This window comes from Macaca mulatta, chromosome 14 (assembly GCF_049350105.2).
Source record: "Macaca mulatta isolate MMU2019108-1 chromosome 14, T2T-MMU8v2.0, whole genome shotgun sequence".
NCBI lineage: Eukaryota > Metazoa > Chordata > Mammalia > Primates > Cercopithecidae > Macaca > Macaca mulatta.
In genome coordinates, this window is record NC_133419.1 from 18,900,893 (window position 1) to 18,928,530 (window position 27,638).

General features: G+C 53.3%; 1 protein-coding gene and 3 long non-coding RNA genes across 16 annotated transcripts; 3 read left to right on the top strand and 1 right to left on the bottom strand.

Annotated features, from left to right (window-relative positions):
• Positions 1-4: 4 nt before the first annotated feature.
• ARHGAP1 (Rho GTPase activating protein 1) lies at positions 5-25,867 on the top strand. Of its 12 annotated transcripts, XM_077960788.1 has the most exons (15): positions 5-73; positions 2,545-2,618; positions 5,500-5,681; positions 5,900-5,995; positions 7,237-7,293; positions 14,333-14,420; positions 21,234-21,365; positions 22,435-22,521; positions 22,704-22,802; positions 23,063-23,170; positions 23,246-23,322; positions 23,527-23,604; positions 24,018-24,146; positions 24,327-24,430; positions 24,570-24,878. In XM_077960788.1, the coding sequence occupies exons 3-15, from the start codon at positions 5,549-5,551 to the stop codon at positions 24,756-24,758; spliced, it is 1,377 nt and encodes a 458-aa protein (XP_077816914.1). In that variant the 5' UTR covers positions 5-73; positions 2,545-2,618; positions 5,500-5,548; the 3' UTR covers positions 24,759-24,878.
• On the top strand, positions 9,812-14,096 carry LOC144334245 (uncharacterized). 2 transcript variants are annotated; one of them, XR_013403922.1, is made up of 3 exons: positions 9,868-10,847; positions 12,469-12,921; positions 13,576-14,096. It is a non-coding gene; the product is annotated as an uncharacterized LOC144334245 (long non-coding RNA). The 2 variants fall into 2 exon arrangements; XR_013403923.1 differs by lacking the exons at positions 12,469-12,921; positions 13,576-14,096 and adding an exon at positions 11,153-11,761 and having other exon boundaries at positions 9,812-10,854.
• On the bottom strand, positions 14,743-21,831 carry LOC114672266 (uncharacterized). Its single transcript, XR_003722542.2, has 2 exons — positions 21,726-21,831; positions 14,743-15,771 (listed from the first exon to the last, which is right to left on the bottom strand). It is a non-coding gene; the product is annotated as an uncharacterized LOC114672266 (long non-coding RNA).
• LOC144334247 (uncharacterized) lies at positions 16,997-19,609 on the top strand. The gene is made up of 2 exons (XR_013403925.1): positions 16,997-17,196; positions 18,645-19,609. It is a non-coding gene; the product is annotated as an uncharacterized LOC144334247 (long non-coding RNA).
• Positions 25,868-27,638: the final 1,771 nt, after the last annotated feature.

The window sequence follows — 27,638 nt, forward strand, 5'->3', positions numbered from 1 at the left end:
TCCCGTTCCACCTCGGAGCCGGATGTTTGCCGAGCTTTGACAGGCGTGGCAGAGGGAGCAGTGCCCGAGCGCGGTGAGCTGCTGGGCGCGGGGTCTCCCCGGGTGGGGATGGGGAAAGGAAAGGAGCTGGCCAGGTAGTCCGAAGGGATGGGGTCCGGATGGGGAGGACCCGAGCAGATCCGAGGAGGGGAACGGGGGTGGAATTGGACTCAGAGGCCTGGACTTCCTGCAGGGTTTCTGCCCCATTTTGGCGCCTGCAATAAGAGGACTTAACCATTTTCACTGCCTTCTTCCTGTCTTCCCCAGGGCAGAGTCCAGGCCGGATCGCTGTCATCCAGCAAGCTGGCGGGAGGGGGAAATCTCCCATATCTGATCAGGCAAAGCACTAATAACAAGAAATTTGGGGGAAATGTTCCTCCTTACCACTTATTAGGCCACGCTTTCAGTTCAACTTATTTATTTTTTTAAGACGGAGTTTCACTCTTCTTGCCCAGGCTGGAGTCTCCGCTCCCTGCAACCTCCGCCTCCCTGATTCAAGCGATTCTCCTGCCTCAGTCTCCTGAGTAGCTGGGATTACAGGCGTCCGCCATCACGCCCGGCTACTTTTTGTATTTTTAGTAAAGACGGGGTTTCACCATGTTGGCCAGGCTGGTCTTGAACTCCTGACCTCGTGATCCTCCCGCCTCGGCCTCCCAAAGTGCTGGGATTATAGGCGTGAGCCACTGCGCCGGGCCTCAGTTCAACTTCTTAATTTGTGAAATGGGATAACTGCAATACGTAACCTGGGCTTTGTAAACCGTGAAGCTCTATGCAAACGTAATTGTAGTTGAGAGTTATAATTGCTGCTGTATTGTGGTGGGATTTGCAACTGGGAGGCCGACCCCAACATTGAAAATATTATTTCTTTTTTTATTTAGACGGAGTCTCACTCTGTCGCCCAGGCTGGAGTGCAGTGGCGTGATCTTGGCTAACTGCAACCTCCACCTTCCAGGTTCAAGCGATTTTTCTGCCTTAGCCTCCCAAGTAGCTGGGACTACAGGCGCACGCCACCATGCCCGGCTGATTTTTGTATTTTTAGTAGAGATGGGGTTTCACCATCTTGGCCAGGCTGGTCTCCAAATCCTGACCTCAGGATCTGCCCGCCTCGGCCTCCCAAAGTGCTGAGATTACAGGTGTGAGCCACTGTGCCCTGCGAGAATATGGTTTCAAGTTGCTATCTATGTTCTGTGTAAAAGAGAATATTAGGGGAGAGGCTTTAGTTTGCTCTTTTGTGGCACCTCTCTGAACCTTGAGAATTGCATCAATGACAGCCACTTAGATAACTGTTGAGGTGATGACCCTCACCAAGAGACCGCTACAGACAGACATGGATTAAAGTCCTGCCTCTGCTCATAGTATGACCCTCAGCAACTGGCTTATTTTTTTCTGGTCCTTACTTTCTTTCTCTCTTTTTTTTTTTTGACACGGAGTCTTGCCCTGTAGCCCAGGCTGGAGTGCAGTGGCGCGGTATCGGCTCACTGCAACCTCCGTCTCTCGGGTCCTGGTTCAAGCAATTCTCCTGCCTCAGCCTTCTGAGTAACTGAGATTACAGGCACATGCCACCATGCCCAGCTAATTTTTGTATTTTTGTAGAGAAGGGGTTTCACCATGTTGGCCAGGCTAATCTTGAACTCCTGACCTCGTGATCCACCTCAAAGTGCTGGGATTACAGCCGTGAACCACCACGCCCGGCTGGTCCTCTCTTTCCTCACTGTAAAATGGGCTTAGTAGAACATGCCTCATCAGTGCTATTGTGAAGCTGAGTTTATGTCCCCAGTTCATGGTCCTATATAGGCCCTCAACAAGTATGGGTTCCCTTCTTTACTTAGGAGATGAATTAATTGGTTCAGTCATTCAACAAATGATAGCGTCTACTATACGTCAGGTGTTATTCTGAATAGGCCAGAAGTTCTTAAACAGTGATTCTCAGAAGGTGTGTGAACCTCTTAAAATTGCATACATCTACTAACTTTTCTTAGGGAAAAAGTTCACAAATGTTACCAATTTCAGAAAAGTCTACAGCTTCCCAAAATTGATTGCCTAAGGTGATCCTTAAGTTTTTGTAAAGGTTTACCTGCTGAGAATGGAAAAATTAATCTCAGAGTTGGGTGTATTTTGCAGAGTAGAGCAGGCTTGTGGGTGGCTGGTGTCTTAAACAGGCAGGATACTTCGTTTCTACTACTTGATGTTAGAATTTCCCTGTCCTAGCTTCCTCACCCTCCCACTGAATGGGAGTTTAACTTCCGGGCTCAGAGAAGGTAACAGCTGTGGGTTGGGGGTGGTGGGAGGGGCCAGTCTGACTGGGAGATGGGAACTCCTGGGCTTAGTTATGCTGGGAAAGGAGGTTATGTGGGGGGGTTGAGGGAGGTCACATCTGGAAGAACTGACAGTATAGAAGAGCAGTCATTGGAAAAGGGGTGAAGTTCAAGTTCAGCTCCCTTTTAGCTGGTGCCCTCCCTCCCTCACACCTACCCCAGCTCCCAGCTGCTCCTTTTTGTTTTTTAGACGGAGTTTCGCTCTTTCACCCAGACTGGAATGAAGTAGCACGATCTCAGCTCACTGCAACCTCCGCCCCCCAGGTTCAAGTGATTCTCCTGCCTCAGCCTCCTGAGTAGCTGGGATTACAGGCACCCACCACCATGCCCCGCTAATTTTTTTTTTTTTTTTTTTTTGCATTTTTAGTAGAGATGGGGTTTCACTATGTTGGCAAGGCTGGTCTCGAACTCCTGACCTCAGGTGATCCACCCACCTTGGGCTCCCAAAGTGCTAGGATTACAGGCGTGAGCCACTGTGCCTGGCCCCGGCTGCTCCTTCTAATCCTGTTGTTCACTGCAGCACAAAGTATTTCTGAACACTGGAGAATTATATTTTTGGGAGGTGCCATTGCCTCTGCAGAGGAGGAAATTTAGGCCCAAGTAGGAAAAGGACTTGCTCAGCATCTTCGCAGCTCACTGGCTTAGGCAGGATGATAATCCAGCTCTCCATACTACCTCATCATTTCACGGCGTCAGCACCTACTGTGTGCAGAAAGACGTCTGGAGGATAGCTATAGGTGGGACTGAAGGAGCCCCTGGTCCCTGGCCAGTGACAGGTTGAACAGAAAGGGTGGAGAGAAGGCTCTGGCCTGGAGGGGGTTGCTTTGAGCTGGATTCTGTCTTTATTACCCAGCTGGAGGTCACTATGGGGAGCAGCTCCCACAGCCTCCTGGTTGGACGGCAGGAAGAGCATGTAGATATTGAAGGGTTGAAGTGTTGAAGGCTGAAGGGGAGTGAGGGAGCTGGGCTTTGGTGTCACTCAGAGAAAGGCATTCCTGACTGTGAGGGATCATCCTCTGTGTCTTGGGAAGGGATTATATTTTGGTGGTAACCAGGGGTAGTGGATGAGGGCAGGGGACAGGGAGAGGGAGAGGAAGAAGAGGGTTTTTTGGGGCCGTTTTGGCTGGTTGGGTTTGGCTTGGGAGCTTGAAACAGCGTTACTACTCAATCAGTTTGGTTGCCCTGGTGATAGGGTGGCTGTTGCCAGGCACAGGGAGAGGGCTCACCATCCAGGGCCCTTGGCTGTGATGTGATGTGTGCGGGAGGTTGTCAAGTGGCCTCAGAGCCCAGAGTCTGTGGCTCTGGGATGGCAGCTCTCCCCCTCTTCTTCCTGCCCACTCCCAGGGCTTGTCTGTTCTGCTTATCTGCCCTGCTGATTCTCTGACCATATATGTCAGTTTTGGGGCTCCAGGAATGCAGCTGGACATGAAACAGCCTCTTCCTTGGGGTCAGACTGAATAGATTGAACTGAAAACTCCCCTCCCTCATGTGGAGAGCTTGTGGCAGGAGAGGGAGTTGCTTCCCATCAGGGCTGAGGGCAGAGGTGCCTACCCCCAGGCTGCATGCGGCTGCAGCCTTCTGGCCAGATTCCAGACCTGGAGAAACCCAGCTTGGTGGTCGGCTCTGCCCCGTGCCTGCTGGAGCTGCTGTTCACCTGCTGGTCACCTCCTCATCTCAGCACTCCGGACATGGCGGGCATCCCCCTTTCCTATCTGTGCCCTCCAATCATTAGGGCAGTCGACTTTTCCACCTTGAAACTGGTGTCAGGAGCACCCCGCAGAGTAAGAGTGGGCTTGGACGCCCCTAGGAGCCTGCAGACTGTTTGCGATGACTGGCAGGCACTTCCACATCCCCTGCTGCTAGTTCCTGTCCTTGAACAAACCCAGCTGTGCCCCGCAGCCATAGCCTCCCCGCTTTTTTTTTTTTTTTTTGAGATGGAGTCTTGCTGTGTCGCCCAGGCTGGAGTGCAATGGTGCGATCTCTGGTCACTGCAACCTCTGCCTCCCGGGTTCAAGTGATTCTCCTGCCTCGACTTCCTGAGTAGTTGGGATTACAGGTGCCTGCCACCACGCTCGGCTAGTTTTTGTATTTTTAGTAGAGACGGGGTTTCACCACGCTGGCCAGGCTAGTCTTGAACTCCTGACCTCAGGCAAGACTACCTCAGGTAGTCTTGATCCTCCCGCCTCGGTCTCCCAAAGTGCTGGGATTACAGGCGTGAGCCACCGTGCCCGGCCAGTCATAGCCTTTTTTTTCTGGGACCCTGTAGTCTTTGGCTCCCTCCTCCCCTCTGGGCCAGGAATGAGGGATGGAGTGGCCAGGACCATAGGTGACCTTTTTCAGGTGTGGGATGGGTTTAGACACCCTATGTTCCTTAGTTTTTTTTTTTTTCTTTTTTCTTTTTCTTCCTCTTTTTTTTTTTTTTTTTTTTTTGAGATGGAGTTTCACTCTTGTTGCCCAGGCTGGAGTGCATTTGGCACAATCTTAGCTCACTGCAACCTCTGCCTCCTGGGTTCAAGTGATTCTCCTGCCTCAGCCTCCCGAGTAGCTGGGACTGCAGGCGCCTGCCACCACGCCCGGCTATTTTTTTGTATTTTTAGTAGAGATGGGGTTTCACCGTGTTAGCCAGGATGGTCTCGATCTCCTGACCTCAGGTGATCCTCCTGCCTTAGCCTCCTAAAGTGCTGGGATTACAGGCGTGAGCCACGGTGCCCAGTATGTTCCTTAGATTCTTACAACATTTCTACCCCTGTAACTGCTGGAGCCTGGGAGGCTTCTGTGTCCAGGTCTTCTGAGGAGAGAGGCATGGACCTCTGCCCTCTGCAGCTGGGACTGCATCACCGAGCCAGCTGGGTGGCAGGCAGCACAGGACCTGGCACAGCTCTTCCTTCCCCAGCTGCAGGACCTGGAGGGAGGCGCCGAGCTGTGCCATCCTCTGCCCCAGCTGCCTTTTCTGGCAACATGCATGAGCCACAGAGCCAGGAGAACCCAGAGCTACATGGAGCTCTTGGCGGGGATGAGGAGTGTTGAGGAATAGGGACGGGGAGCCTGGGAGAGGGAAGGGTGGGGGCAGGAGGGCATGTGGTGGAGGTCGCAGAAGGTGAAAATAGCAGGTCACTGACCTGCCACCTGTCCTCCTCTCTCCCAGGTTTCTCTTAAGGTTCTGCAGGGTAAGACTGTCGGGGACAGGCTTGGCCATGGATCCGCTGTCAGAGCTGCAGGATGATCTGACCTTGGATGACACCAGCGAGGCTCTGAACCAGCTGAAGCTGGCCTCCATCGATGAGAAGAACTGGCCCTCGGATGAAATGCCTGACTTCCCCAAGTCAGGTGGGCTGTATCTGATCTCAGGCAGCTACAGGCGCTTTAGAGGGGGATGTACCACTACTGCTGAAGGGAGACGCCAGGAGGGCAGGAGGGCGCAGACCAGTCCCAGGTTTGGGCTGGGAGCACAGGCCTTACTGGGGGAAGGGCCAGACAGCATGCCTCTGGGGCAGAGCATGGTGCCAGCCCCCTGGCTTGTCCCCTGACCCTGCTGTGTTCCTCAGATGACTCCAAAAGCAGCTCCCCGGAACCTGTCACACACCTGAAGTGGGATGACCCGTACTATGACATCGCCCGGCACCAGATCGTGGAGGTGGCAGGTGAGCGCACCCAGCACTGTTTTCCTAACCCTCAGAGGTCCTGGCCTCAGGAAGTCAGCCCCTCCCACCACAGGGGACGGGCCTCCCTGCAGTCTGAGCCCTGGCCCTGGACATGCATCGTTCTTTAAAAGCGCAGACTCCTCATTGCCATTTAATGTGCTCACCTGCAGCCACCTCCTGACCTATGGCCCCGTTGTCTCCACTTGCAGGGGGCATGTGGGGAGCCATGTGGCCTAGTGGCTTTGAAGTCAGAAAGCCCTGGGTTTGATCTCCAGCTCTGCTGTCTGAACTCTCATTTCTTCCTTGTGGGTTACAATAATGAATGCCTGTCAGGGCCTAGCCTGGAGCCAGAACATAGTTGGCCTTGAATAAGTGGCCTTCCCTTCCCCTTATTCTATTCCCCTCCTACCCCTCCACCCTAATGTTGGCTTTTCCACCCCATCAGTTACTGGGGAGGATGGAGAGTGCCAGTCCTTCCTGGGAAGTCTGGAATGGGCAGAGCCTCTCTCCAGAAGTGGGGAGGCCACATTCTCCCTGGAGAGTCAGGTTCCTGGCAGATGTGCTGCCCTGCTGAGAATGGGTGTGGAGCCCTGCTTAGGTCTCTGTCTCAGGGAGCTCCCTCCCTCCTGTTCATAAGGGGGGACCCAGAAGAAACCAGGAGCAGGGGAGTCAGGCTGATGAGGTGGTTGCTGCCCTTAGGGCCCCACTTTAGAAGGAGCAGCTGGAATCTAGGATCCTTTGTCTTTTCCCTAACATTTGTCCGTCCTCGCTGGTGAGGCCAGGCATTCATAAGCAGGGGGCGGCATGGCCCTGCTCTGAGGCATTGGCGTGGGCAAGGAGAACCTGGCGGACAGTGGCCCTGGAAGAAACCTGTCCGGCCATGGGGGTGCTGGGCTTGGAGAGGGAGGGGGCAGTTGAGAGGATTGCCCCGAAGGTCAAAGGTGTTTCCATGGCGTTTGTATTCCTGGTGCCTGCCCTGGCCTGGGTTGAGGGCCTTGGCTCTGGCCTCACTCGCCCCCTGCAGAAGGCAGGCTGAGGGTTTTTTCCCCGGTCTGGTCCTGAATTGGGCACAGGAGAGTCACCCTGAGGGTTCTGAACTTGACTGGAATCTGGGGGGTACCTGATGTGAAGGAGTTTCTGTCCTGACATCATCCTGGCCTGTGTGGTCAAGGCAGAGCTGGGGGAACCTGCCTCTCCCCGCCTCCATGGGTGACACCTCCTTCCCCACATCCCCCGCACAGAGCTGCAATTCGTTTCTATTTCCCCAGACTGCGATGAGCCTGAGGGGGCCCAGCCAGGTAGGTGTCCGTCCTGGCTGTCTGTGCTTGGCCTCTCTGGGCTGCGACCTCTGGGGTTGTGGATCAGGAAGGGCTCTCGGTGGAGGCCAGATGGGGCTAGCTTAATTGCAGCCCTGCCCTGGGGAGCTGGGAGCTGGTGCTGCCTGGGAGTCGGAAATAGCAGAAGATTTACAGGAGATAGGATGGGGGTGGGGTAGGCTGGGTGGGGACACACCCAGACCCCAAAGGGAAAGGAGGGTCTGGTCTTGGGCAATGGCCTCTGAGTGGTGGCTCAGGGACCTTCTGGGTGATGGTGTCCCCATGGATGTGCCTCCCTGATTGCTGAGAGGAGGCTGGATTGGCATCACCAGGCACTCATTTGATGAGACCGTGGAGATGTCCGGGAGAAGCCCTTGTAGGAAGGGAGGGTGGGTTGTAGCCCCAGCTCCCCTGCCGCCCCTGATCTCCCTGCTGGGAATGGTTGTCATGCCCCAGGGTCAGATTTGACTCAGTCCCAGTGGGTTCTTTCCAGTGGTGTGCTGGTAAATGGCTCTCTGGAGAGGGGAAAAAAGGCCATGATTTGTAGCGTTTGCAGCTTCTGCCTCGCGGATCTCTAGCTACCAATGTGACGTCAACTGGCTTGCAAAATTCCTGACAATTGAACAGCTTAACGAATGTGTGAGCTGGCTGTAGCATGTGACTGGCTCCGTTAGCCCAGCCCTACCTCCCAGGTTCCAGGCCTGCTGGTCTGGTTGTGGGTGGGGCTGGTTTGAGGGGGCCCAGAATGCCTGGGGAGACCTGTTGCTGATTAACTCCAGGGCCACCCTGGGAGAGTTCCTGATTGGTATCTGGGGAACGCAGAGGCCTCCTTCTCAGGCGGCTTGTCTCTCCCTGGTGCTTTGCACAAATGCTGCCCCTCCCTCATTGAGTCTTCTCCCCAGTGCCCTGGAGACACTAGAGCTGCCAGCTCCTTTGTCTTTAAAGCCCCTGGGCAGGGCCGGGCCTTTGCTCAAGCCTGTAGTCCCAGCACTTTGGGAAGCCAAGGCGGGTGGATCACGAGGTCAGGTGTTCGAGACCAGCCTGGCCAACATAGTGAAACCCCGTCTCTACTAAAAATACAAAAAAAAAAAAAGAAAAGAAAAAAGAAAAAAATTAGCTGGGTGTGGTGGTGGGCACCTGTAATCCCAGCTACTTGGGAGGCTGAGGTAGGAGAATCACTTGAAGCTGGGAGGCGGAGGGTGCAGTGAGCCAAGATCGCACCACTGCACTCCAGCCTGGGCGACAGAGCAAGACTCCGTCTCAAAAAAATAGTAAAAAGCTCCTGGGCAGAAGTTGGCTCTGATCTGAGATTAGGACGGGGAGTTTTGAACTTCTTTCCATGTGCTCCTTGTAGCAGCAGCTGCCCTGCCTGCTGGCAAATACTAAGCTACCCAAGGACTTGGGCATTGGGACCCACTCCAGGAAGCCGGAGGGCAGGAGCTAGACCTAGTGTTGCCCATCCCCTCATTCCTCGACTATCTGGGAGTCTCACCATCTGACCGACCCCCTTTTTGTCCACATCTTCATCCTGGCTTCATTCAGTGTGCATTCACGGAACCCTGAAACAACACTTTGGGAGGCTGAGGTGGGTGGATCACTTGAGGCCAGGAGTTGGAGACCAGCCAGGCCAACATGGTGAAATCCCGTCTTCTACTAAAAACACAAAAAATAAAACTAGCTGGCATGGTGGCGGGTGCCTGTAAACCCACCTACTCAGGATGCTGAGGCAGGAGAATCACTTGAAGGTAGAGGTGGAGTTTGCAGTGAGCAAGATCACCCACTGTATTCCAGCCTGGGCGACAAAAAAAAGAACCCTGAAAGGAGACTTGTAGTCTGCATTAGGGATTCAGTAAGGAAAAACACACCTCCCCTCCTTCAAGAAGCTAACAGCCAGCTGAGCGTGGTGGCTCAGTAATCTGGAAGGCGAGGTGAGAGGATTGCTTGAGGCCAGGAGTTTAAGGCCAGCCTGGGCAACATAGTGAAACCCTATCTCTACAAAAATAATAAAAAATTAGCCAGGTGTGGTAGCCTGTGCCTGTAGTCCCAGCTACTTGGGAGGCTGAGGTGGGAGGACCCTTTCAGCCCAGGAGTTGGAGGCTGCAGCCAGCTATGATTGCACCACTGCACTCCAGCCTGGGTGATAGAGCAAGATCCTGGCTCAAAAAAAAAAAAAAAAAAAAAAAATTACAGTCTAGTGAAGTGGTTCTTAAAACTGCTCACAGTCCACTTTGCAACTATGAAACGTATCCCCAGGATGGGGGGGATCTCTTTGACTGAAAAAAAGAAGTGTGGCTGGGTACGGTGGCTCACACCTGTAATCCCAGCACTTTGGGAGGCCAAGGCTGGCGGATCACGAGGTCAGGAGTTCGAGACCAGCCTGATGAATACGGAGAAACCCTGTCTCTACTAAAAATACATTAGTTGGGTGTGGTGGCGCATGCCTGTAATCTCAGCTACTCAGGAGGCTGAGGCAGGAGAATCGCTTGAACCGAGGAGGTAGAGGTTGCAGTGAGCTGAGATCATGCCACTTCACTTCAGCCTGGGTGACAGAGCGAGACTGTCTCACAAAAAAAAAAAAAAAAAAAAAATACACATGCTTGTAATATTTGTCATATAACATGATAGAGGTGCTGTGTCTGCTGAGTGCATTGGTGGAGCCCTGGTTGAGAACCCACAGCTTCCCACTTACAGAGTGCTGTGGCCAGCGGAGAGGAGGCACCACGGGCCTCCAGCCCTCCCCACAACAGCTTCCCTAACCAGTTGCTACCTCTTAAATTTTAGAGCCAGGGGACTCACAGACTTTCTGCCCTGGCTGAATCCTCAAATCTGCCAGCCAGTGAGGCCTCCCTTGCTGCCGGTGCAGGTGTGAGAAATGGGGACTCACGGGCTGGAAGGAAAGATTCTTTTGGTATCCCTCATGGTCCTGGAGCATTTCCCCCATATCCTGGGCATTTCCTCTGCTTAGAAAGAGGTAGGCAGATGAGGCCCCTCTCCCCAGGCTGGTGGTAGGCATCTCAGGGGTTTCTGAAGCTGCAGACTATAGTGAGGCTGGGCTTGCCGGTCTAATCCTTTGGCCCTGGCCCCTGCCAGTCTGCTTTTCCTTCCACTGTCAGAGCCAGTGGGAAGTGAATCAGAGTAGGTACATAGCCCCAGAGCCACCCCCAGCTGGCCTCCGGGATCTCAGCCCCTCAGGATCTAGGCTGGGGTATGAAAGAGAGCAGGTGCCACCTGGTCCTTTAAAACAGACCTTCCAGGATGGAGCTGCACCTCCTCTGCAGACAGGCTAGTAGAGGATTCTCTGCTTTCAGATCTGGAGATGTTCTGTCCTGAGCTTTGGGAAACTCACTGTTTGAAGCAGTCTGACCCATAACCAAAGCATAATCAAGAACAAACATAGAGGCCAGGTGCTGTGACTCATGCCTATAATCCCAGTACTTTGGGAGGCTGAGGTGTGCGGATCATCTGAGGTCAGGAGTTGGACATCAGCCTGGCTAACATGATGAAACCCTGTCTCTACTAAAAATACAAAAATTAAGGCTGGGCGTGGTGGCTTATGCCTGTAATCCCAGCACTTTGGAAGGCTGAGGCGGGCGGATCACCTGAGGTCGGGAGTTCGAGACCAGCCTGACCAACATGGTGAAACACCATCTCTACTAAAAATACAAAAATTAGCCGGGCGTGGTGGGGCATGCCTGTAAGCTCAGCTACTCAGGAGGCTGAGGCAGGATAATCACTTGAACCCAGGAGGCGGAGGTTGTAGTGAGCCGAGATCACGCCATTGCACTCTAGCCTGGGTAACAAGAGCGAAACTCCTTCTCAAAAAAAAAAAAAAATTAGCCAGGTGTGCTGGCATCTGCCTGTAGTCCCTGCTACTTGGAAGGCTGAGGCAGGAGAATCTCTTGAACTCAGGAGGTGGTGGTTGCAGTGAGCACAGATCACTCCATGACACTCCAGCCTGGATGATAGAGACCCCATCTCAAAAAAAAAAAAAAAAGAAAGAAAAAGAAAAACACAGAAATAAAACTAGAACCAGGCATCCCATAGTTTAATGGTGACCTGTGATTTTGTGCAGGCTACCAAAACGTATTAAATACCTGCCACATGCCGGATCCTGGAACAGTACTGGAAACTGCAGGTGCCGTGGTATGCAGCTGTAATCCCAGCTACTGGAAAGCTGAGGGCGGAGTTCAAGACTAGCCTGGGCAACATAGAAAGATCCTGTTTCAAAAAAAATTGTTTTTAATTAAGCAGGTGGGATGGCATGTGCCTGTAGTCCTGGCTATTCAGGATGTGGGAGGCTAAAGCAGGAGGATTGTTTGAGCCCAGGAGTTCAAGGCTGTAGTGAGCTACGATTGTGCCACTGCACTCCAGCCTGGGCGACAGAGCGAGACCCTGTCTCTTAAAAAAAAAAAAAAAAAATCACAGCTTGCCAGGAGTAAAAAAAGAAAAAGAACAAAGACAATGAGACATAGCCTCTGTCTTTGAGCTGCTCACAAGCCTGTCAGGGAGACAGGTACATAAACAATTCTACAGGAGAGCGAAGGGTCAAGACAGTGATGGGGGATGGTTTATGCTGGGAACCATGAAAATGGGCAGCTACCCTGTCTGGGGAAAGAGGGCATGGACACAGGTTTCCAGGAGGCGATTATGCCTGCGTTGAGTCTTAAGGGTTGGTGGGGGCCCTAGAATATCTTAATGAGAAAGGATAGAATGCTTAGAAATCTACAGAAGTCAATCAGCCAGTGTCGTCCGTAATTCTAGTAATAAGCTGGGTGCAGTGGTGCACACCTGTAGTCTCAGCTACTTGGGAAGCTGAGGTGAGAGGATCACCTAAAGCCAGGAGTTCAAGAACAGCCTGGGCAACACAATGAAACCCCCATCTCTTTTATTTATTTATTTATTTATTTATTTTGAGATGGAGTCTTGCTCTGTCGCCCAGGCTGGAGTGCAGCGGCGCAATCTTGGCTCACTGCAAGCTCCGCCTCCCGGGTTCATGCCATTTTCCTGCCTCAGCCTCCCTAGTAGCTGGGATTACAGGCGCCCACCACCACGCCCGGCTAATTTTTTGTGTTTTTATTAGAGACAGGGTTTCACCGTGTTAGCCAGGATGGTCTCAATCTCCTGACCTTGTGATCCGCCCACCTTGGCCTCCCAAAGTGCTGGGATTACAGGCGTGAGCCACCACCCCTGGCCAAGACCTCATCTCTTAAAAAAAATTCTAGTAATAAAATCAGAAAGCGATTGTCAGTGGTCAGAAATGAGACATGACTGTTAAGTAATCAGACTGATTTCCTCAGTGGCCTCAAACATGCTGAGAAGGTAACTTCAAGAGGCTTTCCAAATACACACTGCTCAGTGGGGGTGCTTATGGAAAAGTGTAGACTTATGACTATTTGGCAAGATCATGAATGCGTTAGTGAGCATTTTTTAAAAATTGAGGTAAGAGCTGGACACGGTGGCTCATGCCTGTAATCCCATCGCTTTGGGAGGCTGAGGCGGGTGGATCACGAGGTCAGGAGTTTGAGACCAGCTTGGCCAACATGGTGACACTCCGTCTCTACTAAAAATACAAATATTAGCCAGGCACGGTGGCAGGCGCCTGTAATCCCAGCTACTCAGGAAGCTGAGTCAGGAGAATCGCTTGAACCTGGGAGGCGGAGGTTGCAGTGAGCCGAGACTGTGCCACTGCATTCCAGCCTGGGTGACATAGCGAGACTCCATCTAAAAAAAAAAAAAAAAAATTGAGATAAGAGTCACATAACAAAATTCATCAGTTTGCAGTGTACATTTCAGTGGTATAATACTTAGTGCATAATGTCATACAGTTATCACCTCCATCTAATCCCAAAACATTTTCACCACCCGTACTCATACCACGCTGTACCCACCAAGCGACCTGTCCTCATTCCCCCTCCTCCCAGCACCTGGAAACCAATACTTTGCTTCCTGTCTCTATGCACGTACCTATCTAGATGCCTCATGTAACTGGAATCATAGAGTTGGTGGCCTTTTGTGACCAGCTTTCACTTGGCATAGTGTTTTGGAGGTTCATTCACATGGTAGCATGTATCAGTAGTTCATTCCTTTTTATGGCCAAACAGTATGCCAGCATGGATTAACTACATCGTTTATCCGCTGAGGGATATTTGGGTTGTCTGCACCAGGCATGACTTTTTTTTTTTTTTTTTTGAGACACTCTTGCTCTGTCACCCAGGCTGGAGTACAGTGGCGCCAGCTCAGCTCACTACAACCTCTGCCTCCCAGGTTCAAGCAATTTTCCTGCCTCAGCCTCCCGAGTAGCTGGGACTACAGGCGTGCACCACCACACCCAGCTAATTTTTGTATTTTTAGTAGAGATGCGGTTTCACCATGTTGGCCGGGCTGGTCTCGTAATTCCTGACCTCAGGTGATCCCCCTGGTTTGGCCTCCCAAAGTACTGGGATTGCAGGCGTGAACCACTGCCCCTGGCCGGCATGACTTTTTAAAAAGTGATGTTGGCTGGGTGCGGTGGCTCACGTCTGTAAGCCGAGCACTTTGGGAGGCTGAGGTAGGAGGAGGCCAGGAGCTCAAGACCCAGCCTGGGCAAGATAGTGAGATCTGTCTCTACAAAAAAATTTTAAAATTTTACCAGGTATGGTGGTGCTCACCTATAGTCCTGGCTGCTTGGGAGGCTGAAGTAGGAGGCTCTCTGGAGCCCAGGAGATTGAGACTACAGTGAGCCGTGATTGCGCCACTACATTCCAGACTGGGTGAAAGAACAAGACCCCATCACAAAAAAAAAAAAATCACTTTTTTTTTTTTTTTTTTAAATACCCCAGCTCAGTAACCCTGAAAGCAAACTGTCTCTGTTTTCAATGGCACACCCTTGAGTGCAGGAGGCTGCCCAGAGGTCTGTGTGCATGGGCGCTCTGGCCCCTGTGGTAACTGGCTCAGCTCAGCACGCCTGGCCCCTTTAAGTTCCTCACCCCACTTCTTTTGGTTCCCCTTCAACCCACTGCGCTCCGTCTTTCTCCATACCTAGGAGATGACAAGTATGGGCGGAAGATCATTGTGTTTAGTGCCTGTCGAATGCCCCCCAGCCACCAGCTGGACCACAGCAAGCTCCTGGGGTGAGTACCTGCTGGGAAGTGCGTTGGGGCTTTGCCCAGATCCCCAGTGTAGCCTAATGCCACGTTCTTTACTTTCCCTCCCTGCCTGTGGGTGCTAGACCACCTGCCTTAATGCCTCCCCTCTTCTCATGAAGGAGCTGGTTAATATTTAGGGGAGAGCACTGGACGAGGAGTCAGACCTAGTTTCTAGTTATTGAAGCTGGGTGATCTTGGGAAGCATCTTTAAGCCTTGCTTTCCTCACCTTTCAAAAGGGATAATAATACAAGCCTCTTTCCTTACAGGAGAAACAGCATATGAAAAGGAAGGACTTTTGTCCAGATGTGAGGATTGACTATTATAATCCTGTGGTGTTTCTGAGATGGATGCAGTTGTTTATCATTTATAAGAATCATTAGTGTTGTCTTATTTTGTGCCTTTAGTGTCAGTGGTTTCTGTACCAATGTGGGTTCTGCGAGCCAAACATACGTAATAACTCTGGCCGGTCCAGACACGTCCTGACTCAGGGCTGAAGACTGGTTGAATGCCGAGGCTTGAAAGACCCGTTTATGGTTGAGCCAGCTCTGGGCTCACAGGCGAGCAAACTCACCTCCTGCTGTTGTCCTCGGGGTGTGTAGTAGAGTGAGACCATCTTGCCCTGCTTTCTGTTTTCTATTGGTAAATTTTAGAAAGATGCACTCCTTTCCTGACCAGATTGAGGCACTCTGAAATGTAAAATTCTGGCACTGTCCCAAGCCGCTCTTTGAGATCCTGGATGATTGCGTGCGAGCAGGAGGAAGTGTGAGCTGAGGGACAGACCCAGGGGGCAGCGGCAGAAGGGGAAGGGCCTGAATTGGGAGTCTCAGCCAGTCCTGGCAAGCCAGGGCCACAAGCTGGGTCTTCCAGTGCCATCTAGGAATTCTCTCTCTCTAGTCTTCTGAATGCTCTTCCCGCTGCTCCTCACAAGGCAGGCAGAGCCTTGTCCAAGCCCGCCGTGTGGCCCAGCCAGAATGGGCAAGAGCTTGGCCTGGGGCTGGCAGAGGAGGCACATGGCCTTTTCTGTAGTTCTTTCTGTGTCTGATGTACCAGGTGACAGCCTTCTGCCCAGATAATAAGTGAAGTGGGAGGAAGTCCGTGGGTGGGGGTAGAAAGCACCTGGTTTTCAGGAGACAGCTTGCTGGGGAGGCCACGCCCACCCTGGGGCGTCCTTGGCTTCAGGAAGTCCTCGACATCAGCTGCTGCTTGTCCTCCATCACTTCTGTCCTGGTCACAGTCCCTGCTGAGGGCAGCAGGGTGCTTCCATCGTGGAGCACTTTGTCCCGTTTTCAGTCAGATTATCTCAGACGTGGCTCTTCCCAGCTGTCCACCCGGATCCTGGAGGTTGAAATAGAAAGTGCCTGAAGCAGCCAGGCATGGTGGCTCATGCCTGTAATCCCAGCACTTTGGGAGGCCGAGGCAGGCGGATCATGAGGTCAGGAGATCGAGACCAACCTGGCTAACACGGTGAAACCCTGTCTCTACTAAAAATACAGCTGGGCGTGGTGGTGGGTGCCTGTAGTCCCAGCTACTCGGGAGGCTGAGGCAGAATGGTGTGAACCCGGGAGGCGGAGATCGCGCCACTGCACTCTAGCCTGGGTGACAGAGCGAGACTCCATCTCAAAAAAAAAAGTGCCTGAAGCTTGGAATCAAATTCAGAAGACACATTCAACTTCAGCTCTGCACCTCCTGCTAGCTGCGTGCCTTGGGGCAGGTCTTTTCCAAGCCCTGTAAAAATGAGACTTGTGGCCAGGCGTGGTGACTCATGCCTATAGTCCCGGCACTTTGGGAGGCTGAGGCGGGAGGATCATGAGGTCAGGAGATCGAGACCAACCTGGCTAACATGCTGAAACCCCGTCTCTACTAAAGATACAAAAATTAGCCAGGCATGATGGTGCAGGCCTATAATCCCAGCTACTCAGGGTAATCCCAGCTACTCAAGAGGCTGAGGCAGGAGAACTGCTTGAACCCGGGAGGCGGAGGTTGCGGTGAGCCCAGATCGTGCCATTTCACTGCAGCCTGGGTGACAGAGTGAGACTCTGTCTCAAAAAAAAAGAGGCCGGGCATGGTGGCTCACGCCTGTAATCCCAGCACTTTGGGAGGCCGAGACAGGTGGATTATGAGGTCAGGAGATTGAGACCATCCTGGCCAACATGGTGAAACCTCATCTCTACTAAAAACATAAAAATTAGCTGGGCATGGTGGCGTGCGCCTGTAATCCCAGCTACTCAGGAGGCTGAGGCAAAAGGATCGCTTGAACCCGGGAGGTGGAGGTTGCAGTCAGCTGAGATCCCACCACTGCACTCCAGCTTGGGCGACAGAGCGAGACTTTGTCTCAAAAAAACAAACAAACAGGCTGGGTGCGGTGGCTCAAGCCTGTAATCCCAGCACTTTGGGAGGCCGAGACGGGCGGATCACGAGGTCAGGAGATCGAGACCATCCTGGCTAACACGGTGAAACCCCGTCTCTACCAACAAATACAAAAAACTAGCCGGGCGAGGTGGCGGCGCTGTAGTCCCAGCTACTCGGGAGGCTGAAGCAGGAGAATGGAGTAAACCCGGGAGGCGGAGCTTGCAGTGAGCTGAGATCCGGCCACTGCACTCCAGCCTGGGTGACAGAGCGAGACTCCGTCTCAAAACAAACAAACAAACAAAAAAAGACTTGTGCCCACCTCCCAGGGTTGTTGTGGGCATTAGGTAAGAACACACGACTGGGCATGGTGGCTCACGCCTGTAATCCCAGCACTTTGGGAGGCGAAAGCAGGTGGATCACAAGGTCAGGAGTTCAAGACCAGCCTGACCAACATGGAGAAACCCTGTCTCTACTAAAAATACAAAATTAGCCGGGTGTGGTGGCGGGCACCTGTAATCCCAGCTGCTTAGGAGGCTGAGGCAGGAGAATCACCTGAACCCGGGAGGCGGAGGTTGCAGTGAGCCAAGATCATGCCATTGCACTTCAGCCTGAGCAACAAGAGTGAAACTCCATCTCAAAACAAACAAACAAAAGAATATACATGAAATCCATTGTGTACATTTTTAAAGCATTATAATTTAGAGAGTTTAGAAAAATATATGTAGCCATAAAGAAAAAATATATAGATGGGCCGGGCGCGGTGGCTCAAGCCTGTAATCCCAGCACTTTGGGAGGCCGAGACGGGCGGATCACGAGGTCAGGAGATCGAGACCATCCTGGCTAACACGGTGAAACCCCATCTCTACTAAAAATACAAAAAAAACTAGCTGGGCGAGGTGGCGGGCGCCTGTAGTCCCAGCTACTCGGGAGGCTGAGGCAGGAGAATGGCATAAACCTGGGAGACAGAGCTTGCAGTGAGCTGAGATCCGGCCACTGTACTCCAGCCTGGGTGACAGAGCGAGACTCTGTCTCAAAAAAAAAAAAAAAAAAGAAAAAATATATAGATAACTGTGAAAAATAAAAGGTCTCCCACACACTCACCATCTAGAGAGAAAGTTACTGTTAATATTTTTGTGTAGTAATTTCCTATTTTTTTAATAATGTATATGGAACTGTATAGTCAGTTTGGTATCTTTTTTATTTTTATTTTTTTTGAGACCGAGCCTTGCTCTGTCACCCATGCTGGAGTGCAGTGGCATGGTATTGGCTCACTGCAACCTCCACCTCCTGAGTTCAAGAGATTCCCCTGCCTCAGCCTCCCAAGTAGCTGGGATTACAGGTGTGTACCACCACACTCAGCTAATTTTTGTATTTTCAGTAGAGAGAGGGTTTCATCATGTTGGCCAGGCTGGTCTTGAACTCCCCACCTCCGGTGATCTGCCCATCTCTGCCTCCCAAATTGCTAGGATTACAGGTGTGAGGCACCACACCCAGCCTGGTTTTGTATCTTACATAACACTTTTTTTCTGAGCATTAAACATTCTTCAAAGATATCTTCTAAAAAACCTTTTATTGACATCTAATATGCCGGCAGAAAAGTGAATACATTATAAGTGTACTGTGTGAATTTTCTTTTTTTTTTTTTTTTTTTTTTTTTTTTTTTGAGACGGAGTCTCGCTCTGTCGCCCAGGCTGGAGTGCTGTGGCCAGATCTCAGCTCACTGCAAGCTCCGCCTCCCGGGTTCCCGCCATTCTCCTGGCTCAGCCTCCCGAGTAGCTGGGACTACAGGCGCCCACCACCTCGCCCGGCTAGTTTTTTTGTATTTTTTAGTAGAGATGGGGTTTCACCGTGTTAGCCAGGATGGTCTCGATCTCCTGACCTCGTGATCCGCCCATCTCGGCCTCCCAAAGTGCTGGGATTACAGGCTTGAGCCACCGCGCCCGGCCTACTGTGTGAATTTTCAAAACCCGAACACATCTGTGTCACTCACACCCTACAAAGGGTATAACCACTGTTCTGACATCTGACTTCACAGATTCATTCTGTCTGCAGAAATGTCCTGTGAGCTGTTCTATGTATGGTTGTCACGTGGTTGATTTAACCAATTCCCTGCTGTTGCAGTTAGCTTGACACTAGATTTTTTTTCCCCCATCATAAAATGGGCCATGAAGAACAGCCTTCTACAAAAATGTTTCTGTTCATCTCGGATTCTTTCCTTAGGACAAACTCCCAGACATATTTTTACAGGGTCAGAGAGTATGAGCATTTTATAGCTTCTGATAAACATCACTTTATTTCCCTACAAAAGGCCATAACCTCCGTCAGTGGATGAGAGTATCTGTTTTCACTACAATCTTTGCTATTTTTGTAGTTGCAAAATGCAATCTCTTTATGCTACAGCTCTTTGTAAACTGCAGTGCTCAGTGTGGAGAAGCGGTAAATGACCACGTACTGGGGATCCCAGCATCAGCCACCCCACGCCTGCCTGTGTTAGCACAGCCTGGCACCCATGGGCCAGTTTTGAGCATACTCTCTCTGGGTTAGGTCAAGCTCTGGCCACTTCACCAGGCTTCTCTCCTTCCCTGCCTCCCCTTGGAAGTCCTTAGCATTCTGTCTGCCTAGCCTCCCAGCCTGGAGTAGTGTCCCTTTGGGAGCCTAGGAGCTGTTTGGCCAACTAGAAAGAGGGCTTTATGGCCAGGCACAGTGGCTCACGCCTGTAATCCCACCACTTTGGGAGGCCAAGGCGGGCGGATCACCTGAAGTCGGGAGTTCTAGACCAGCCTGACCAACATGGAGAAACCCCATCTCTACTGAAAATACAAAATTAGCTGGGTGTGGTGGCGCATGCCTATAATCCCAGCTACTTGGGAGGCTCAGGCAGGAGAATCGCTTGTACCCGGGAGGCGGAGGTTTCGGTGAGCTGAGATTGCGCCACTGCACTCCAGCCTGGGCAACAAGAGTGAAACTCCATCTCAAAAAAAAAAAAAAGGAAGAGGGCTTTACATGCACCCCCCTCCCTTTCCCCAGTTCTTGTTCATTCCATCCATACCTCTCAGTGTGCTCAACACCAGGTGTGTATATGTTTGTGCTGAGCTCGTAGATAGCGTGTTATGAGCATAATAGGGAACCAGAGGAGTTGGGGCTCTTTGGTCCACTAAAGGCCCAGTGACTGGAGCAGGTGACTCTCTGGCCACCCCATCCCCTCTCATGGGCACAGTGTTTTACCACCGGCGCTGGAGTTTGTGTGTAAAAGGCAAAGCTGTCCCGTGGTCAAGAATGCAGGCTTTCAACTGGGTGCAGTGACTCATGCCTATAATCCCCCAGCACTTTGGGAGGCTGAGGCAGGAGGATTACTTGAGGCCAGGAACTCAAGACCAGCCTGGGCAACATAGTGAGACCTGGCTCTACAAAATAAAAACTGAAAAAATGAGCCGGGGATGGTGGCTCACACCTGTGGTTCCTGCTACTCAGGAGGCTGAGGCAGGAGGAAAGCTTAAGCCTGGGAGGTCAAGGCTGCAGTGAGCTGTGATCATGCCACTGTGCCCCAGCCTGGATGACAGTAAGACCTTGTAAAAAAAAAAAAAAAAAAAAAAAAAAAAGGCAGGCTTTGGTGTTAGACACTTCACTTCCAGGATCTACCACAGGCTGTGTGACCTTGGATCAGCACTTGACCTCTCTGGTCATTGCCTCCATTTGTAGGATGGGGATTACATCAGCCTCAGTTATAAGCAAGGTATGAGATAATGTATGCGAAGTGCTTGGCAGACACTAAAAGCTTAATATTGAGAAATGGTGACTGTCATCATTATTGATTCAGGGAAATCCTGATTCAGGGGAAACGTCATTCCCATTTTCGCTGCAGGCCTAGGAGTGCCTGGGTTAGGGTCCTGGTCTCCTGACATCTAGTTCCTGCTCAAGAGTGAGAACTGTTATTATTATTACTATTATTGAGACGGAGTTTCACTCTTGTTGCCCAGGCTGGAGTGCAGTGCCACAATCTCTGCTCACTGAAACCTCCGCCTCCTGGGTTCAAGCGATTCTCCTGCCTCAGCCTCCCGAGTAGTTGGGATTACAGACATGCACCACCATGCTCGGCTAATTTTTGCATTTTTAGTAGAGATGGGGTTTCACCATGTTGGCCAGGCTTGTCTGGAACTCCTGACCTCAGGTGACGCACCCGCCTCGGCCTCCCAAAGTGTTGGGATTACAGGCATGAGCCACAGCGCCCGGCCCGAGAGCTGTTATTATTGTCATTCCTCCCCCCAGCCACTACCCTGGGTCTCCTCCACGGGAACCTGGTGACTGATTATGAGCCAGAACAGACTGTGCTAGGGGCGGGCCGTGGGGAAGGGGCTGTGACATGGCGGGAGACCCCTGGGGCTGCTTTCTGTCTTCACGGGGCCGCCCCTATGCACAGGGCAGGCCTGAGCAGGGCTTTTCCCTGGAAGGTACCTGAAGCACACCCTGGACCAGTATGTGGAGAGCGACTACACGCTGCTGTATCTGCACCATGGCCTGACCAGTGACAACAAGCCCTCCCTCAGCTGGCTCCGTGACGCCTACCGGGAGTTTGACCGCAAGTGGGTTGGGGCATGGGGCCTGCACAGGCAGATCCAGAGGCAGCGGCTCTGCCAGCTTCCGGGCTGCCCTCCACTTGGGCATGAGCTTATTCCAAGGCAGGGGGCGGCGGGGGCTGCCATCTACGTCAACGAAAAGAATCTGCAGTCAGATCACCCTGGGCTTAAAGCCGTTTCTCAGCTTATTCGCACTCTGACCTCTTGTTTTACTTAACCTCTCTGAGCCTCCTGTTTTCTAATCTGTAAAATGGGACAGTGGGAGATGCTGCCTCCCACTCCCAGCAACCACAACCAGGGCGCAGAGGAGGCGGCAGCTCCTCCTTCCCCCTCCCTTCACCCGAGAGGCCAAGTCCAAGGTCTCACCTGCACCAGGAAAGCAGTCAGGAAACGAAGCACCTGGTAGTTCTCCTCGGGCAGCGTCTGGAGGACCTGCAGCGTCTCTGCCACCCTCTGGCTCTCATCAATGTCTATGAGGAAAGGGGGCCCAGGTTACAGGGGCCCTGGGCTGGGCTGGTTCAGGACGCTCTGACGCAGGCTAGAGGGGAGATCCCCCAGCAGTCTTCCCTGGGAGGCACCTAGGCCCGAAAGCCTGCAGCGTACCTGCCCTAAGTCCAGCCCCAGACCCAGCAGAAGAGAGGGGGACTCTGCTGTAAAATGAAACCCTTACCTCGCATGCTGGCCATGTGTGTTCAAATCAGAAAGTATGCACTGAGGCTGGGCGCGGTGGCTCACACCTGTAATCCCAGCACTTTGGGAGGCCGAGGCGGACGGATCACTTGAGGTCAGGAGTTCAAGACCAGCCTGGCCAACATGGTGAAACCTCGTCTCTACTCAATACAAAAATTAGCTAGGTGTAGTGGTGGATGCCTGTAATCCTAGCTACTCAGGAGGCTGAGGCAGGAGAATAGCTTGAATCCGGGAGGTGGAGGCTGCAGTGAGCTGAGATCACACTCCAGCCTGGGTGAAGGAAACTCTGTCTCAAAAAAAAAAAAAAAAAAAGTATGCACCAGGACCCTAGCATGGTGCCTGTCCTACCACGCCTGCTCCTGAGTTGTCCCTTCTGCCTCTGCAGGTATAAGAAGAACATCAAGGCCTTGTACATTGTGCATCCGACCATGTTCATCAAAACTCTGCTCATCCTCTTCAAGCCCCTCATCAGGTGAGTGGCCATGGGCAGGGCCGGTGGTCCTGGCTTGCCTGGAACTCTGAAGCCAGGAGGCTGGGCAGCCTGGGGACCACCAGGGGCGGCTGGGCTTCGGTCTGAACTGGGTTGGTGTTGAGGGGACAGTAGAGGCCACCGGAAGGGGTCCCCACAACCCAGGCCCTTTCCTCCACCAACAGCTTCAAGTTCGGGCAGAAGATCTTCTACGTGAATTACCTGAGTGAGCTGAGCGAGCACGTGAAGCTGGAGCAGCTGGGGATCCCTCGCCAAGTGCTCAAGTGAGGCGGGTGCGGCGGCCGGGCGCTCGTGAAGCCAGGGTCGCGAGGATGCGTGTCCTGATTCAGAGACCGCGTGGGGCTTAGGCAGAGCAAGCCCGTGTCCCGACCTCTCCCAGGTCTTTGCTGCTGTGGAAAGTGGAGTTGTTAATGGAGATCGCATGAGACGATCCTCCTGACCCCGCGTGGTCAATGCTTGATTGAACTGGCAGAGCGACTCCAGAGCCAGGCAGGGCCTGACCCACCTCCCTCTACTCCTGCAGATATGATGACTTCCTCAAATCCACACAGAAGAGCCCCGCGACAGCCCCCAAGCCCATGCCCCCACGGCCTCCCCTGCCCAACCAGCAGTTTGGAGTCTCGCTGCAGCAGTGAGTATGAAAGGTGGCTAGGCCGTGGCGGCCGGGAGGGGCTGCAGGCCCGGCTCACCAGCCTTGTTCCCGCAGCCTCCAGGAGAAGAATCCAGAGCAGGAGCCCATTCCCATTGTGCTCAGGGAGACTGTTGCCTACTTACAGGCCCACGGTGAGTGCCAGGCCTGCCTCCTCACTAGCCGGGTCTCCCGGCTCCCCTCAGGAAGCTGGGGCAGCTGCTGGGCAGGGCAGAGGGAGGTCCTGCAAGCCTCAACACCCCCACCCAGCCCTGCCTAGAACCCCAAGACAGAGAAGGGGCAGGGAATCCAGCCGGTGCCCAGCGCTTGGAGGCTCACCAGGCCCTAATATTTCCCAGCTCTCACCACCGAGGGCATCTTCCGGAGGTCGGCCAACACCCAAGTGGTCCGGGAAGTGCAGCAGAAGTACAACATGGGTGAGCGGCCCTGGGCTGTGGCAGGGCCATGTGTGTGTGTGACTGGTAGGGGCTTCTCTGCCCTCTGCTGCCCTGTAAATGAGGGTCTCAGAGTCTCTTCCTGCTGGAGGTTTCCGTGGCACTTGGTGTCACGTAAGTCCCCCTTCTGCCAGGCCTGCTGCCTTATCGGTTGGGCTCCCGGGTCCTGGATATAGGCACATTCAGAGGTGAGGAATAACGGTGGGGTGGGCCAGGCCCCACTCGCCCCAGATGGCTGGAACCTGCATTCTCTGGTCACAGAGGAAGAGGGAGGCAGGTGTCAGAGGGGCTTGTGCAGGGTCCAAGGGCAGTCAGGCAGTGCGGCCCGCATTGTCTGCAGATGGGTGCTGCCCTTCAGGCTGCGCCGAGCTTCTCTCACGCTGCCCCCACCCCAGGGCTGCCTGTGGACTTCGACCAGTACAATGAGCTGCACCTGCCAGCAGTCATCCTCAAGACCTTCCTCCGGGAGCTTCCTGAGCCCCTGCTCACCTTTGACCTCTACCCCCATGTGGTGGGCTTCCTCAGTGAGTCCCCCTCTCTTCTGCTGGGCCTGGGGCTGGACTTAGGGCAGGTGCGCTGCAGGCTTTCGGGCCTAGGTGCCTCCCAGGGAAGACTGCTGGGGGGTCTCCCCTCTAGCCTGCGTCAGAGCGTCCTGAACCAGCCCAGCCCAGGGCCCCTGTAACCTGGGCCCCCTTTCCTCATAGACATTGATGAGAGCCAGAGGGTGGCAGAGACGCTGCAGGTCCTCCAGACGCTGCCCGAGGAGAACTACCAGGTGCTTCGTTTCCTGACTGCTTTCCTGGTGCAGGTGAGACCTTGGACTTGGCCTCTCGGGTGAAGGGAGGGGGAAGGAGGAGCTGCCGCCTCCTCTGCGCCCTGGTTGTGGTTGCTGGGAGTGGGAGGCAGCATCTGTGGCTTTCTGCTGCAGTCCCTGATTCCCTCCACAGGTTTCTGCACACAGTGACCAGAACAAAATGACCAACACTAACCTGGCTGTGGTCTTCGGCCCTAACCTGCTGTGGGCCAAGGATGCAGCCATTACCCTCAAGGCCATTAATCCCATCAACACCTTCACCAAGTTCCTTCTGGATCACCAAGGGGAGCTGTTCCCTAGCCCGGACCCCAGGGGGCTCTGAACCTGGCCCCTGCCCCACCAGACCCTTTTCTGGTAGCCCGGGTTTGGACTCTTCCCCCTGGCATCAGGGGCCATGAAGCCCCCTGGAGATGCTGGAGCCGCCCATCAGGCATGCCCTCCCCCACCTCTGTCCAGCCCGCCTCACGGCCCTGGCGGCCTCGCTGTTACCAGAAGACGTTTTTCTTCGCCTTACACTTCTCACTGCCTCTCTGGACACCTGGCTTTTGCTGGGCTCTCCAGAGCTGGGCTTGGCTCTTCTAACTGGAGAAGGACTGAGCCCCAGTAACCCTTTTCCTGCTTTTTCTGCCTCTGTTTCCCTGGCAACTGTGGATGAATCAAATCACTGCCGGCTGGGCTGGTAGCAGGGGCCGCTCCTCCCCTCTGGATTGCTGGGAATGAGCAGCTGAGCTCCTTGGTGTGGACACTGCCCCAAGCTGAGGTGCCTCCCTGTCTGGTAGGCTGCCCTGCTTTGCAGAAGTCCCACTGCATGAAGGCCTGAGTGCAGGCACCCTTGCTCCTATACTGCCCCCAGCAGCTCAGTCTGGGGTATTTCCCCTGCTGAGGAGTGACAGGGCTGGAGCCTGTGTCTGCTTTCTGCCTCCTTCTCTTCCACACATCCTGGGTCAGCCTTTCCCAAGTGATACTGCCCCTGGGGTGTCCTAACCCCTTGGTTCTGCTGGGACTGGTAGCTTGGATGACAGTGCTCAGAGTCCCAGCATCCACTTGAAACCTCCCTCTCCACCTTCCCGCCCCTGAGAGCTACAGTGTGCGGTGGGATCAGTGACTGGCCGGGTCAGCCTCTCCCCTCCTGGCCTCCTTTCCCACACGGGCAGATCATCAGCCTTCAGGTTCTTGTGGACCTGTCTGTTGTGGAGTCACACTGGCCCCTGCCCCGGCCAGAGGTGACTCAGTGCCTTAGGATCTCTGTGGCTCCTTCCTCCAGCTGGGGGACTCTTAAAGGGGCTGGGGTAGAGGCTGTGAGTGCCCATAGGAGGGGCAGAGATTGTGCTGATAGATCAGCCCAGATAGGTGGGTTCTAGCAATTTCCCCAGGAGATTAATGGGCTCTAGGGCCCCCCACTTTTTTTTTTCTGAGATGGAGTCTCACTCTGTTGCCAGGCTGGAGTGCAGTGGCGCAATCTTGGCACACCTCTGCTTTCCCGGTTCAAGCAATTCTCCTGCCTCAGCCTCCTGAATAGCTGGGATTACAGGTGCACGCCACCATGCCTGGCTAATTTTTGTATTTTTAGTAGAGACAGGGTTTGACCATGTTGTCCAGGATGGTCTCGATCTCCTGACCTCGTGATCCACCCACTTCAGCCTCCCAAAGTGCTGGGATTACAGGCGTGAGCCACCGTACCTGGCCAGCCCTGTTGTCTTTCAAAGAACCTCGACCCCAATGATGGCTGATCTCCCACTCCCACTGTCTCAAAGAATTACACTCCTTCCTGGGGACTCCTGTTCCCGCAGTCTTGTCCTTGAGGAGTACAGGGAAGTACCTGCAGTGACCCTGCCCCCACGATCTTGGCCAGGCAGGACAATTCCAGAGCCCATACTGTGGGAATCCTCACTGACCAGCCCAGCCCCATCCACAAACCAGGCTGGGCCTGGGTGTAACTTCGCTGGGCTCTCCCAAGACCATCGGCAGCGCATTCAGCCCCCTGGGGCCTGGGCTTTTGCTGGTTCTCCATCAGTCCCTTGGTCTCTAGCCTCATCCAGGGCTGCTCTGCTCTCCGCCCTCCTTTGTGTATCAAGTGTCACTCACAGCCCCATTCACTGGGGAGCCTTTCGGATCTATTTGGTCTTTCTCATGCCCCCACTGGTCTGTACCCTAGGGAAGGGGCGCTTGTACTGTGAATCCAGTGTTCACATTCACACTTAATGACTTCCTTGGCACCAATCATGTATTTCACCATTTGCACTTTTTGTATTTCAATAAAAATGGAGATGCAAAACGGCCCATCTGGATGTCGGGGAAATGAGTGGGGCGTGGAGGTTGGGAACTGGATGGGAAGTGTGGTGCGGTGGAGAAAAAGGAACAGATGGGGCTTCAGGAAGTCCCCTCCCCAGTCCATCTGCCGCTTCCTCATCTTGTGCACTCGAGTGGTGATGAGGGCGGCTTCCTGACCAGCTTCTAGGCATGGAGGAGTCCACGGCCACCTTCCTGTTGTTTGTACCCCCAGCATTCCAGTGGGCCACCATGTGCTGCATCCTATGACCAGGGCCTCTCTTCTTTTCCCAACTGGAATGTACCAGAAGTTTGAAGGGAGCTTAATCTAAGGCAAGCAGGGGGAAGAAAAGTGGTGGGGACAGTGGTGGACAATGGTGTGGGATCTGGAGTCACACAAGAGTTTAAGTCCTCATTCCCTCACGTGCCAGCTCTCACTGCTAAGTCATCACTGGCTCACCACCCCTGTGGCTGCTGCTTCATCAGAGGACGGTTCCTTTGAGGTTCAGAAATAATGCAGACACCCCAGGCACATGGCTCACACCTGTAAATCCACCACTTTGGGAGGCAAAGACAGGAGGATTGCTTGAGCCCAGGAATTAGAGACTAGCCTGGACACAGATCTCACATAGTAAGATCCTGTTTCTACCAAAAAAATACATATATATATATTAGCCAAGCGTGCTGGCACATGCCTGTGGTTCCAGCTACTGAGGCGGCTGAAGTGGGAGGACTGCTTGAGCCCTGGAGGTCAAGGCTGCAGTGAGCCATGATTGCACCACTGCACTCCAGCCTGGGTGACAGAACGAAACCCTACCTAAAAAAAAAAAAAATGTAGACAGCATCTAACACCGCGAGTGTGCAGTGGTCATGGGTGAATGGTGTGACAGCCCCAGCCTCATGCAGCAGCTGGGAGAGGGTCCCTCAGCCCGAG

Bases quoted from the DNA above. Each gene is read 5' to 3' on its own strand.
- ARHGAP1 (XM_077960784.1), top strand. From the start codon at position 109: ATGGGGAAAGGAAAGGAGCTGGCCAG. The intron at 14,421-21,233 runs GTGAGTACCTGC...TTTCCCTGGAAG, and splicing joins GACCACAGCAAGCTCCTGGG to GTACCTGAAGCACACCCTGG. The intron at 24,147-24,326 runs GTGAGTCCCCCT...CTTTCCTCATAG, and splicing joins CCATGTGGTGGGCTTCCTCA to ACATTGATGAGAGCCAGAGG.